The sequence below is a fragment of the Ranitomeya variabilis genome, chromosome 6 (genome assembly GCF_051348905.1).
Source record: "Ranitomeya variabilis isolate aRanVar5 chromosome 6, aRanVar5.hap1, whole genome shotgun sequence".
Taxonomy (NCBI): Eukaryota; Metazoa; Chordata; class Amphibia; order Anura; family Dendrobatidae; genus Ranitomeya; species Ranitomeya variabilis.
The window spans coordinates 516,101,924-516,114,194 of NC_135237.1; the positions used below are offsets into that span (position 1 = coordinate 516,101,924).

The window sequence follows — 12,271 nt, forward strand, 5'->3', positions numbered from 1 at the left end:
CTTGATATGCAACGGCGGGAAGCTGGCGACGGAGAAGCCCGACCTCGGAGAAATGGCGGAGTTAGGTGCATGCACTGCCGGCGACTATCAGGCGGCGATGACGAGCAGCAAGTGCCTGAGCGAGGAAGAAGCGATCCCGGCCTACCATCCTTCACCAGCGACGGACCGGGAGCCTGTGAAGCTGACAGCGGAATTACCTCCACCAATCCCGACCTCGGAGTTGGAGGAGGAGGAACCACAGCAAGCGGAGCCGAATCCGAGAATCCCATTGGAGGAGCCACGGTCCGGGCTGCCGCCGACTCCAGCGCCCTTGTCGGCGGACCGGATCGACCACGGTGGGACCACACTAGGCGCAGGTACGAAAGGCGCCCCTGCCCCCGCACTCGATCCCGCTCCCGCGACCGATTTCCCCCGCAACAGTAGCCCTTCCTTCACAATTGACCGGGCGATCCTCACCCCTGGCGCGATGGGGAAACTGTTACCACCATTACCCACCAAGTGGGGGGAACCCATAGAGATGGACCCGGGAGGGGTGATGTTTCGATGGGATACCCCCTGGGTCGAGCAGGACGGGGTTCCAGTGGATGGTCTCACTATTGCGGTGTTTACCTGGGAACAGTACAAACAATGCATACTCCAACACTGGAAGCAGCGCGAAGAAGTTGAAAAACAGGAGATGCAAAGTAAGAAGTTTATATATGGTGGAAAGGACGCAGTAAGACGAGGAATTGTATCGGCCTTCTACCCCAAGAAAGGGTGGGGCTCCATTTGGGAATCAGGTTTACCTACTGGCATCTTCGTTGCTGGCTACGACGTGGACACCCCCTGCTGTGATCGGGAGGGCGAGCCGCTACGGGAGGGAGATCAAGTGACGTACACCCGCCACCAGAATGCGCAAGGATGGCGTGCCCGGAAGGTGCGGCGATGTGAGCCTGAGAGAGTCTCACCTGTGGCCCCAATTACGGGTGATCCAGAATTGCCGGATCTCGTTACTATCTCCACGGTGCGCTTTGTAGTAGCTCCCGAGCTTGCCCGCCAGGTTAGTCTTCAAATCCAGACGCCGAGTGACCTGGTGGCCCCTGTGGAGCTTGCCGCTGGAATCCGTGTCACAGTGGCCGGGGTCCAGGAACCAAAGCCACCGGAAGGAGAATAAACCTCGATACCATGAAAAATGTAAATAGTTAACTGTTCATTCCTTTAACTGTTCCTGTTTGCTGCTAAACCCGTCTAGGGTTAAAGGTGACCCCTTTGTTGACCCGGGGTCACTGTTGTTTTCCTGAAGTTTATACAGTTTTTAAAAAAAAAAGAGAACTGCAGAAATCATGGACTGTGCATGATTCGAACTTCCCTTGTAAATAGTTTGCACCTTCTTAAAGGTGCTCCCTACTGGTTTTAGCCAAAGACACTTTGCGAAGATATTTGCCCTATTTGTTTGAGCCAAAGACACTTTGTGAAGATACCTTTCCTACCGGTTCTAGTTAAAGACACTTTGCGAAGATACCATGCCGGAACCTTTGCATGGGCCGGTAGGCTGAGGAGACGAGCTACCTTAGAAAGACTTGGTCTCCTCTTAAAGGGGATGTGAGAAACTGAACTTGAGAGAGATACTGTTGCAGAACAGTAATGCCATAATGATGCCTTGAAAAGAAATGTAACTGTTTTACATGCCGAGTTATATGTGTTGAATTTGTTAAAATGTGAAATTTGAATAATGTTTTGAAGACAGGAAAGATGCAGAGAGCCCGTAGGGGTAGAAGTAGAGGTCTGCATAGTTGAAAGTAAGAGAAGTAATAATGAGGGTGAGGATAGAAGGTAAACCCTGCGTCCCCATTGAAAAGTTACTTTATTGCTAAGGACAGAGAGTGAACCCGTAGGGGTTAGAGAGTGAGTCCTTAAAGGGGCCGAGTAGAGCTGGCTCAGAGTTCTTCAACCGAAAGGAATGTTATGTCTATACTGTGTATAGTAGCGAAAGGCAGTAGGCCCTGGCTGAACAGGGCGGTCCTGTAGAAGAAAGGAGAGGCAGTAGGCCTGGTGCCGTAGGGACAGGCGGTCCTGCAGGTTCACAAGAAGGAGAATGTAAAGTTGAAATGCCTTATAATGTGATTATAGGAAGGCCTTTGATAGACTAAGAGTGTGAGTTTCTTAAAGGCAATGTTAAGTTATTATTTCAAAAATTGCACTAGATAGAATACCCGGTTGGGTAACAGAAGTTATTTATACTCTGTAAATTATAAGGTTAATTATGTTTGTAACGTTACAAGTGTCCTCACCTCCCATAAAGGGAAGCCTACTTAAGTATACTTATTGTTATTTGCACTCAACAAAATTGTATGTCTTTTTGCTAACCTGTATTGTTGTTTTTCTTCCCAGTCCCAGAGTACTGTGTTTAACCAGGGGGGAGTGCAGCGCCCCAGAGTCCTGGTCGTTGCAGTAGCATGGTTCAGCCACTAAGGGGGGCCATGCTGCGTTCGATGGCACGGAAGGAGTTCTCTGAGCAGGTATCACAGTCACCAATACATTTCACAGCTGGGCCTCCGGGGGGAGCTAAGGGTGCTATTCATTAGGCCACTCCCCACCATAGTGGGTAAACTGGGGGTCAGGCAGGAAGTTAGAGAGAACGCTGACGGGATTGAACGGAGCAACACCTGGTGGCAGAGGGTGTTGTGAAGGGAGAGACTGTAGGGTCTCTGCCAGGGGTGGGATCCTGGCAGAGGCTTGGCATGGAAAGAACGTAAAGGGACCGTGCCTGCTCAGCATAGCGGCGGTGCCCAAGGAAGGACTAAGAAGCGAGATAGATTGTGCTGAGTGAGAAACGAAATCAAGCGAAAGGAGATACCAGTGAGGGTTGTGCTGAAAGAGGCAGCACCTTACTGAGGCGCACTACCGGTGGCCGGAACGCCGAGGAGGTAAAGAGTTTCAAGCCATACCTCAGACCTACGGCAGGGCAGTTAGCTTGAGGCGGACTGTCTCACGCATCACCCAGGAAGGCAAAGGGGGGTACCAACAGGAGAGGGGCGCAGATAGAGTCCCGGAAGATCTCCGAGCCTCCCCGTCATACGGGTGCGTTCCTACCATAGTATCTGGAGGGACGAGGAAGATCATTGCGAATTAAGTTGTTGTGAGGGAACACGAGAAACAGACACAACAGTTGTGGGGTACTTTCCGTAAGCACAGCAGGGAAGGACTGCAACACATAGCGCTAGAAGGAAGGCACCGATTTCCACCTGCAAGGAGAGCTCTGGAAGTGCCATTGGACCGGCCGGACTTGCGCAGCCTGGTGAGCCGTATTCCGGACTGAGGACCCAGAGAGCTTCAGTAAAGAGGTAAAGAGACTGCAACCTGGTGTCCTCGTTATTTACCGCGACCTGCACCCCACAACTGCACCGCTACAACATCGCTTATTGCACCGGACGTCCCCCACTGACAGACAGGGCCACGGACCGGGTCTAGCCACCGTGACAACCCCAGGACTGAGACCTAGAGGCCCGGCTCCGGGTACCCCTCGGCCCTGCGGCGGTGTGGGGGCGCTCCACATGCCTGACCGTTTTAGGAAAAGGCATAGAGGTGGTAGAACCTGTGTCTATACGATGAGACAAGGAGGCAGTACTATCTGTACCATCATCGTTAACAGCATGTATGGGCAGGATTACATTGGAGTGCTGCTGATATAACGAAGTCGATTGGTGCTTGCTTACACCCGTCTTTCACACGTTTTGTCCCTGTACAGTTTGCATGTTTTACATCAGCACTTCGATGTGTGTTTTGCTTGTTCTTCATATTCGCACAGGCCAGTGAGGGGGAACGACAGATCTTCTAAATACTCATTGGGCTGATCATTGGCCTATGTAAAACAGTGTAATTTTCATTTGTGGGGATACTCCATTAAAGCTCTACCTATAGGATGGGGGATAGCTTACTGATCGCTGCAGGTACAACTCCTGGGACTTCCAGCACATTCAAGAACAGGGCTTTGCAGAGCTGCATCATGAATGGCAAGGAGGTGCATATGTATGGTCTTCTCTCCATTCATTGTCTATTGGACTTCTAGTGCGGTAACCTCATGTGGTGCACGGCAGAGGGCTGTGCTCCTGGCGGTCTATAATTTGCCTCACAGTGGCCCAGCTTTCTGTCCTTCCATCCCCAATTGCACACAAAGTCCCACGATATATAAAAGGGATATAACAGTGGGACATAGTTGGTCGCTGTGCCAGTTGCGTGTTAGACCATTTGAGACCGGCTTCTGGACGTAGGGCTGATGGTGAATCCCAAATCTGCGCACATCAGAACAGGTAATATGGAGAATTAGGGTTTGCACAGTAGCTGCCTCTTTAGGTAGAGGATGATGGCGGTTTGTGCAAATAATCCCCAATCATGAAGAAGCAGTGTGAACTTAAACAGAACAGTCACTTTCCTAATGATAACGGGGCAATTAATATATTCAGATAGTAGGTAATTAACGATCGTTTACGCTCCTAGTTGAAGATTGACTCATACATGCGGACAGACAGATCTCTGTGGGACACTTGTCTTGTTACATCAACTCAAGGTATTCTTTCCTTAGGGCTGAGCTATGCTTCTGTTCTGAGGCTGCTTTTCCTACTAGAGGTGCAATAGGAATCGTCCTAAAATGAAGGCAGTTCGATCCCCTTCCTTTATTGGTGCCTTCTAGACCCAGCAGTCAGGGGGAGAAAACTCCTCCTGCTATCTGCCTTCCTCTTCTCCTGCTATCTGCCTTCCTCTTCTCCTGCTATCTGCCTTCCTCTTCTCCTGCTATCTGCCTTCCTCTTCTCACTTAATGGCTAACCCCTTACACACAACTCTATTCTTACCAGATCACAGGAGTTAAAGCTGCAGTCATTGGCTGACTGCCCAGGGGAGTTTGTTCCAGCTCTTTTCGGAAGCTACTGCATACCAATCAGAGCTGGGGCAAGTGAGCGAGCCTCTGTGGGGACGCAATTAACTCTTTTTGGGCTGCCTGTCAGCAGGTCTCACAATATGTTACAGCATACAGTTTACACAGAAATCGCAGTATTTGCATATACATATATACATCTATCTAAAGTTATTCATTGCTTTTCCCACAGAGTGTCATCATGGTTGTGTTCAGCGAGGACAAGAATCGTGATGAACAATTAAAGTACTGGAAATACTGGCACTCCCGCCAACACACGGCGAAACAGCGCGTCCTCGACATTGGTAACAATACTTCCTATACGCCTGCTTCCCATTTTATGTGACGTGATAAGCTTTAGTAAATCTATGTCAGCTCTTATTTAAAGGGAATCTGTCACCAGATTTGTCCTATCCCATCTGAGAGCAGCTTAATGTAGGGGTAGACACCCTGATTCCAGCGATGTGTCATTTAATAGGTTGCTTGCTTCAGTTTTGATTGAAAACTGTTTTATTTGCTGCAAATCTACCAGTTCTCTGAATGCCGAGCTGTATATAACCCCACCTACACTACTGATTGGCAGCTTTCTGTGTACACTGTGCATAGGCGGAAAGGTGTCAATCAGTGGTGGGAGCGGGGTTGGGCTTCCTGACAGCAGGTTTACTAGTACTCTAGTGATAATTTCCTGCTGATAAAACAATGATATTATAAACACTACAACAAGCAGCCCAATAAATGAGACATTCCTGGAATCATAAATCAAGGACAAGGGAAAGGAGGAAAAGTCAGCAGGAATCCAAAGTCTATCCATGCAAGGAGCCGCCCTGATCAGAGGCGTTGTCCATGGCAAAAGGATGAAAGAGAGTAATCTCCAGCATGTGACTTCATAGAATAAAAATCTAATTTTATTTAGAACATATTAAAAACAGGTGTTTGTCTTGGTACATGGTAGATGTGGGGTCCCCGGTGGTCCTACTGACGCGTTTCGAACATTCAGGTCTTATTCATGGTATCATTCCTGGAATCAGGGTCTATGCCCATACATCATGCTGCTCTCAGAATACGTATCAAAAACCTGGTGACAGATTCCCAAAAAAGGGCTCTTCCACCCAATGTAGACATATTTAGATCTCTCGGTTCATTAGCAAATGACGTCATCCAATCCAACTTTCTATTCTGTCAGGATTTGCTTGAGGATCATTGGCGCTTTTGGCTCCATTATAAGTTCCATATACCATCCTTTTTCTAATGATGGCATTGCCTTTACTGGTACCCTCCATAGTTAGTTATGCCATCTTGAAGGCAGTCTATTTTACTAGCCTTTGTAAGACCATTATCCAGTCCTGGACAGTTTTGGTGCATTAATACATTTTTTACCTTCTTCACAGCCGACTATAAGGAAAGTTTTAACACTATTGGGAACATTGAAGAAATCGCTTACAATGCGGTGTCCTTCACCTGGGATGTCAATGAAGAAGCCAAGGTAAGCGAAACGCGTTCCTTCATTTACCTGTGTGTGTGCAGTGGAAGCAGACATGCACATTAATTAGATGCGGTCAGAGCTTAAAGGAATGTTATTATTGTTTGCACCATTTTCAAGATCTCTGCTTGTGAAGCTACTAGGAAGCCCATGAAGAAAGGGACTCAAACCAGGTAGGGTGCATCCCCCATTTTAATGGATGGGGTTGTGAGGACTTTGGAAGAATCCCCTTAGCATGAGGTCTACAACCTAAGAGAAATTTAAGGGGTTGGATTAGATGAAAAAAAAAAAACAAGGTGGCTTTCCCCCCAAAAAACAACGCTACTGTTGTCCATGGGCTGTGTGTGGTATCATACTTACTAGGAGTAGCCGGAAAATTCCTGCGAACCCAGGATTAGGTCTTGCTGGCACGGGGGTAATCTTTGCTGTGGGTTCCCCCTCTTCTCTACATACACCCCTGATAATTACAGATTGAGGCACGCCAGGTATTAGTAATCACTGGCTGTTCCCTGAACTTTAGTCATATTTTTTTATTCTGTGATCGTTACATGCAAAAAACTGGTTCAGACCTGCCATAATGAAGCATTTCCTTTTCATTATGACCTCTGTCTTATCATTCATCAAACACTAGACCATAAAACCGAAGAAGGGGGCAGCTCTGCCAAATATAAAGGGCCCGCATTTTCATTTGTGATATATTATTATTTATTTTTTTTTTTTAATGTCAATTTTTCTTTTTTTTTGTTCTTGTGTTCGTCATTGACATTTTCTTCAAAATGACGTAAGGGATTGATGGATTTGATGCTCTTCAATTTTGTCTTTTATCTTTGGTGCTCCTTTTTTTTTTTTTTTTTTTTTTAAGAGAAAAAAGTTGCAAATTCTGCTAAAAATATGGCAAATGTTGCACAATAATTTCAGATAATAATAATTTTATTTATATAGCACCAACATATTCCGCAGCGCTTTACAACTTATAGAGGGGACTTGTACAGACAATAGACATTACAGCATAACAGAAATCACAGTTCAAAACAGATACCAGGAGGAATGAGTGCCCTGCTCGCAAGCTTACAAACTATGAGGAAAAGGGGAGACACGTGAGGTGGATGGTAACAATTGCTTTAGTTATTTGGACCAGCCATAGTGTAGGGCTCGGGTGTTCATGTAACGCTGCATTAACCAGTTAAGTGCCTAAGTATGTAGCAGTACAGACACAGAGTGCTATTAACTGCATAAAGTGTATGAGAACATGATGAGAGGAACCTGATTTTTTTTTTTTTTAATGATAGGCCACACAGGGATCGTTAGGTTAATGCGTTGAGGCGGTAGGCCAATCTGAACAAATGAGTTTTTAGGGCACGCTTAAAACTGTGGGGATTGGGGATTAATCGTATTAACCTGGGTAGTGCATTCCAAAGAATCGGCGCAGCACGTGTAAAGTCTTGGAGACGGGAGTGGGAGGTTCTGATTATTGAGGATGCTAACCTGAGGTCATTAGCGGAGCGGAGGGCACGGGTAGGGTGGTAGACTGAGACCAGAGAGGAGATGTAGGGTGGTGCTGAGCCATGGAGAGCTTTGTGGATGAGGGTAGTAGTTTTGTACTGGATTCTGGAGTGGATGGGTAGCCAGTGTAATGACTGGCACAAGGTAGAGGCATCGGTGTAACGGTTGGTGAGGAATATGATCCTGGCAGCAGCATTCAGGACAGATTGGAGCGGGGAGAGTTTGGTAAGAGGGAGGCCGATTAGTAGAGAGTTACAATAGTCCAGACGGGAATGAATAAGTGAAACAGTAAGAGTTTTTGCAGAGTCGAAAGTAAGAAAAGGGCGAATTCTAGAAATGTTTTTGAGATGCAGATAAGAAGAGCGAGCCAGTGATCGGATGTGGGGGGTGAATGAAAGCTCGGAATCAAGCATGACCCCAAGGCAGCGGGCAGCGGGCATGTTGCTTTCCAGTAATGGTGGAACCGCATACGGAGATGGCAATGTCAGGCAAAGGAAGGTTAGGCTTCTTTCACACTAGCGTCGGGCTCGGCCCGTCGCCGTGCATCGGGCCGAGGTCCCCGATGCTAGCGTTGTCCCCGCCGCACAACGGGGGCAGCGGATGCATTTTTCCAGCGCATCCGCTGCCCCATTGTGAGGTGCGGGGAAGTGCGGGGAGGTGGGGGCGGAGTTCCAGCGGAGTTCCGGCCGCGCATGCGCGGTCGGAAAAAGCGGACCGTCGGGAGCAAAAAACGTTACATGTAACGTTTTTTGCTCCCGACGGTCCGCCACAGCACGGCGCAACCGTCGCAGGACGGTTGCGACGTGTGTCATTGCGTCGCAAATGCGTCGCTAATGTTAGTCAATGCTGAAAAAACGCATCCTGCAAGCACTTTTGCAGGATGCGTTTTTTCGGCAAAACGACGCATTTGCGACGTAATGCAGTTAACTCTAGTGTGAAAGTAGCCTTAGTAGAGGGAGAGAACACGAGGAGTTCAGTTTTTGACAGGTTCAGTTTCAGATAGAGGGAAGACATGATGTTAGAGACAGCGGTAAGACAATCACTGGTGTTTTCTAATGTGCATAAAATGACATCTAAGGGAGACTGGAGTACATTTACGCCAACATTTTGCGATTTCTTAAAAAGGATTCTGTTGATGATGACTCCTGATAAAAAGAACTGCGAACTCGTTTTCAAATGTATTTATTCATTCATTTATTTTTCTCACTTATATAGTGCGATTAGTTCCGCAGTACTTTACAGACATTTTCGCCACTGTCTCTACTGGGGCTCTCAATCTAGATGTTTCAAATTGCAAGATATAATTAATTGATGAATCCCCTGCATCTGTAAAACAAAAACCATGCCCATATTAGCTAACTTTAAAAAAAAAAAGAGAAGTGAACACATTAATTAGATTCGATTTTGACAAAATTGATATGTGATGCATGGAAAATGCCCCAAAGATTCATTCATTAAGCTGAGGAAAGGGGTTAAACAAAAGCTTATACTCGCCTATCCTAACCCTGCCTCACACCTGTTTTGCGGCCATTGCTCCCTGTGCGTTCCTCTCGTCTTCTGACTTCTGGTTTCCCAGTCTGATTTGGATTCACTCCGTCTGATTTGGGACAATGCACTTCATGGACACAATTGGGAACTATGGTGGCAGAACGGCAAAATTAGCTGGATTCACGTGACTCAAATCTCGAAAAATTTGGATTCTGAAAAATTATGCTCATCTCGAAGGTATTGTTTTTTCATTTTTGCTCATCGCCATTCTGTTAGAAGTACAGTACATGTTGGGAAAATCTATGTACCTGGATGACTAAAGCTGGCCATACACATTAGACGTATGTTGGCCGAACTTGCCAATATCGACAGGTTTTGCCGACGGTCTAATGAGTATGGGGATGCTGGCCAAATGATGATCAGGAGAGATGGCAATCAGGCATGTCAGATTGCGGACTGCTGACCACATTGTTCTTGCTGAGATAAGCCACCAGCTTACATGTCAGTCGGCCGCTCTCTCAGGCCAGTCTCTCACGTCCAGATAATTCCAGTACCGGAGTTATCTGTGTGCTCACGTGGCACATCAGTGTGGCACACGTGCAGCAACCGTGTGCCGCCTGAGGACCACACGGACCGTGCAGGAGAGCCAGCGCTACAGTAAGCGCTGTCCCCAGCGTGAGGTGCTGAAGGCGGCATTCATCTCTTGTCCCCTGCAGCGCTCGCAGGAGAGAAGAGATGAAAAATCTATTTTTTTTTTTGTTAAAAATAAAGTTTGGGGTCACCTCCCACCTCCCATTCCCCGCGTACCCGCCCGCTTGCAGAGAAATACTCACCCAGCTCCCGCAATGCCATAGGGGTGGAGCCGCATATTCATCACTGTAATGAGCAGTACCACGTGACCGCTGACACAGGACAAGCTGCCGGCGCTGAGAGGAGGCATCGCGGGAGCTGGATGAGTATTTCTCTGCAAGCGGGCGGGTGCGCGGGGGGTGGGGAGGGGTGGTATGCGGGAGGTGACCCCAAACTTTATTTTTAACAAAAAAAAAACCTTGATCTTTCATCCCTTCTCTCCTGCAAGCGCTGCTTTCAGCCGAGCAGGACAGAAGGGATGCATACTGGCTTCAGCACCACACGCAGGGGACAGCGCTTAACTGTAGCGCTGTTTCTCCTGCGGCGGGACGTACACACGGAGGAGAGTGCACACTGTTCTCCGTGTGCATGTGTGCGGGACGTTTTGCGGACCGTGCTGCCGGAGAAAAGAGGACATGTCTCCGTGTTTTGCACACGGACACACGGTCCGTAAAAACACGCAGACATGTGCATAGACCCATTCATTTGAATGGGTCTACATGTGTCAGTGTCTCCGGTATGTGAGAAAACTGTCACTACACATACCGGAGCCACTGACGTGTGAAACTGGCCTCATAGAGGACACAGGAACACATGGCCAAACGATTGCTCCTGTGTATGGGAGAGTCGGTCGAGATGGATGGCAGCTGAACGATCCTTTGGCTGACAGTCATCTGATGTGTATGGTTGGCTTAAGAGGACAGAACCTAAGGGATGTGTTCACATTGCTGTGGGACACCAGGAGGGAGGAGGAGGACACCTGGGGCCCAGCAAGAAGAGGAGCTCAATAATGACCGGTATGATGTGTTTAGGTAGGACAGAGGCAGACAGAGCAGGGACATCACTGACTCTTTAGTCTTTCTCTATGACAGTGACAATAAAGTGAATAAATGAAGATGAGGAGAATCTTGGTGATTTGTGCATTATAGTGAAGTCTCAGTGCACAGATTGCAGCTCTGCATGTAAGCAGACAGGGTTACTTTATAGGTTAATGGCGCTTGTTTTCCAGCGCGCTCCTCCCTGTCCCGGCTATGCAGGATTATTATTGTGTAAATACCAGATCTCATGTTTACCCAACACAGACGCACAACTTACTGATGCTATGTTTAATTTCCACCACTTTGTGCTCTTGTGGAAGACATTATCCTGCTGTGAATCAGAATAACAAAGAGACTTTCTTAAAGGAGCCCTGTATAGACCTAAGTTACAGTACAAGGGTGCCGTAGAGCCTCCGACCATCTGATTTTTTGGAAACCCAGGCGCTGAGTATTACAGGGCACTATTTGCATACCTCTACACTTTGAAAGTTAGGAAAGAAGGACAAGTATTGAGAATGCGTGTATATTTTTGCCCTAAACCTGCCCTGCAATGTTTGTGCACCCACACAGTGCAAATGTATTAGTAAAGCCTCTTAGTGTTCCCTCACAGTAAAATGCCCTCCTCGCAGTTTCCTCCTCGCAGAATGTCACCCCAGGATATCCCTCCAAAAAGAATAAAACCCCTTGAGTATCCTACACACAGTATGTTGTCCCCACTCACGCCCACTGATGCCCCCCACACTGCAGGAGGCTTCCTGAGTGCCCACATTGTCCTCTTTACACAGAACGATGACCCCAGTCCCACACAAAGTGTGATGCTCCACAAACATAATTCCCCATACACAGTATGATACCTCCACAAAATATGATGCACTCATAGTGCCTCATCCTTGTAGGGCGCTGGGTAAATAAAGCAAAAAATACTCCCCTAGCCCTGTTCCTATGATGAGCTGCGGTGCTTTGAGCTTTTGGTGGCTCGGCTCAAGAGGAACAATGTAGTTAGTGAGTTGTCCCACCGGCTGGACCAAGACTCGGAGAGCTCAGGGTAAATGGTGGAGTAGGGAGCTGGAGGCTCTCTACTCCATCATTGTATTCAATGCTATCTCCTTCAAGAGGCACATCTAGTTGAATTTCGAGTCTCCCTCCCTGGAAACTCGAAGCAAATCTGGGAATGTCCCACTTGATCCGGAATGTTTAGAAGGTATGTGTGGCATCACTATTCGCTAGTTAAGCACTTTATAC

General features: G+C 47.6%; 1 protein-coding gene across 1 annotated transcript in view; it reads left to right on the forward strand.

Moving 5' to 3' along the window:
- The window catches only part of GRHL2 (grainyhead like transcription factor 2), a 98,077-nt gene that overhangs the window by 58,616 nt on the left and 27,190 nt on the right, over window positions 1-12,271 (forward strand). The window contains exons 7-8 of the mRNA XM_077270979.1: window positions 5,085-5,196; window positions 6,280-6,374. Of these exons, the coding sequence (XP_077127094.1) occupies window positions 5,085-5,196; window positions 6,280-6,374 (207 nt within the window). The remainder of the gene's footprint in view (window positions 1-5,084; window positions 5,197-6,279; window positions 6,375-12,271) is intronic.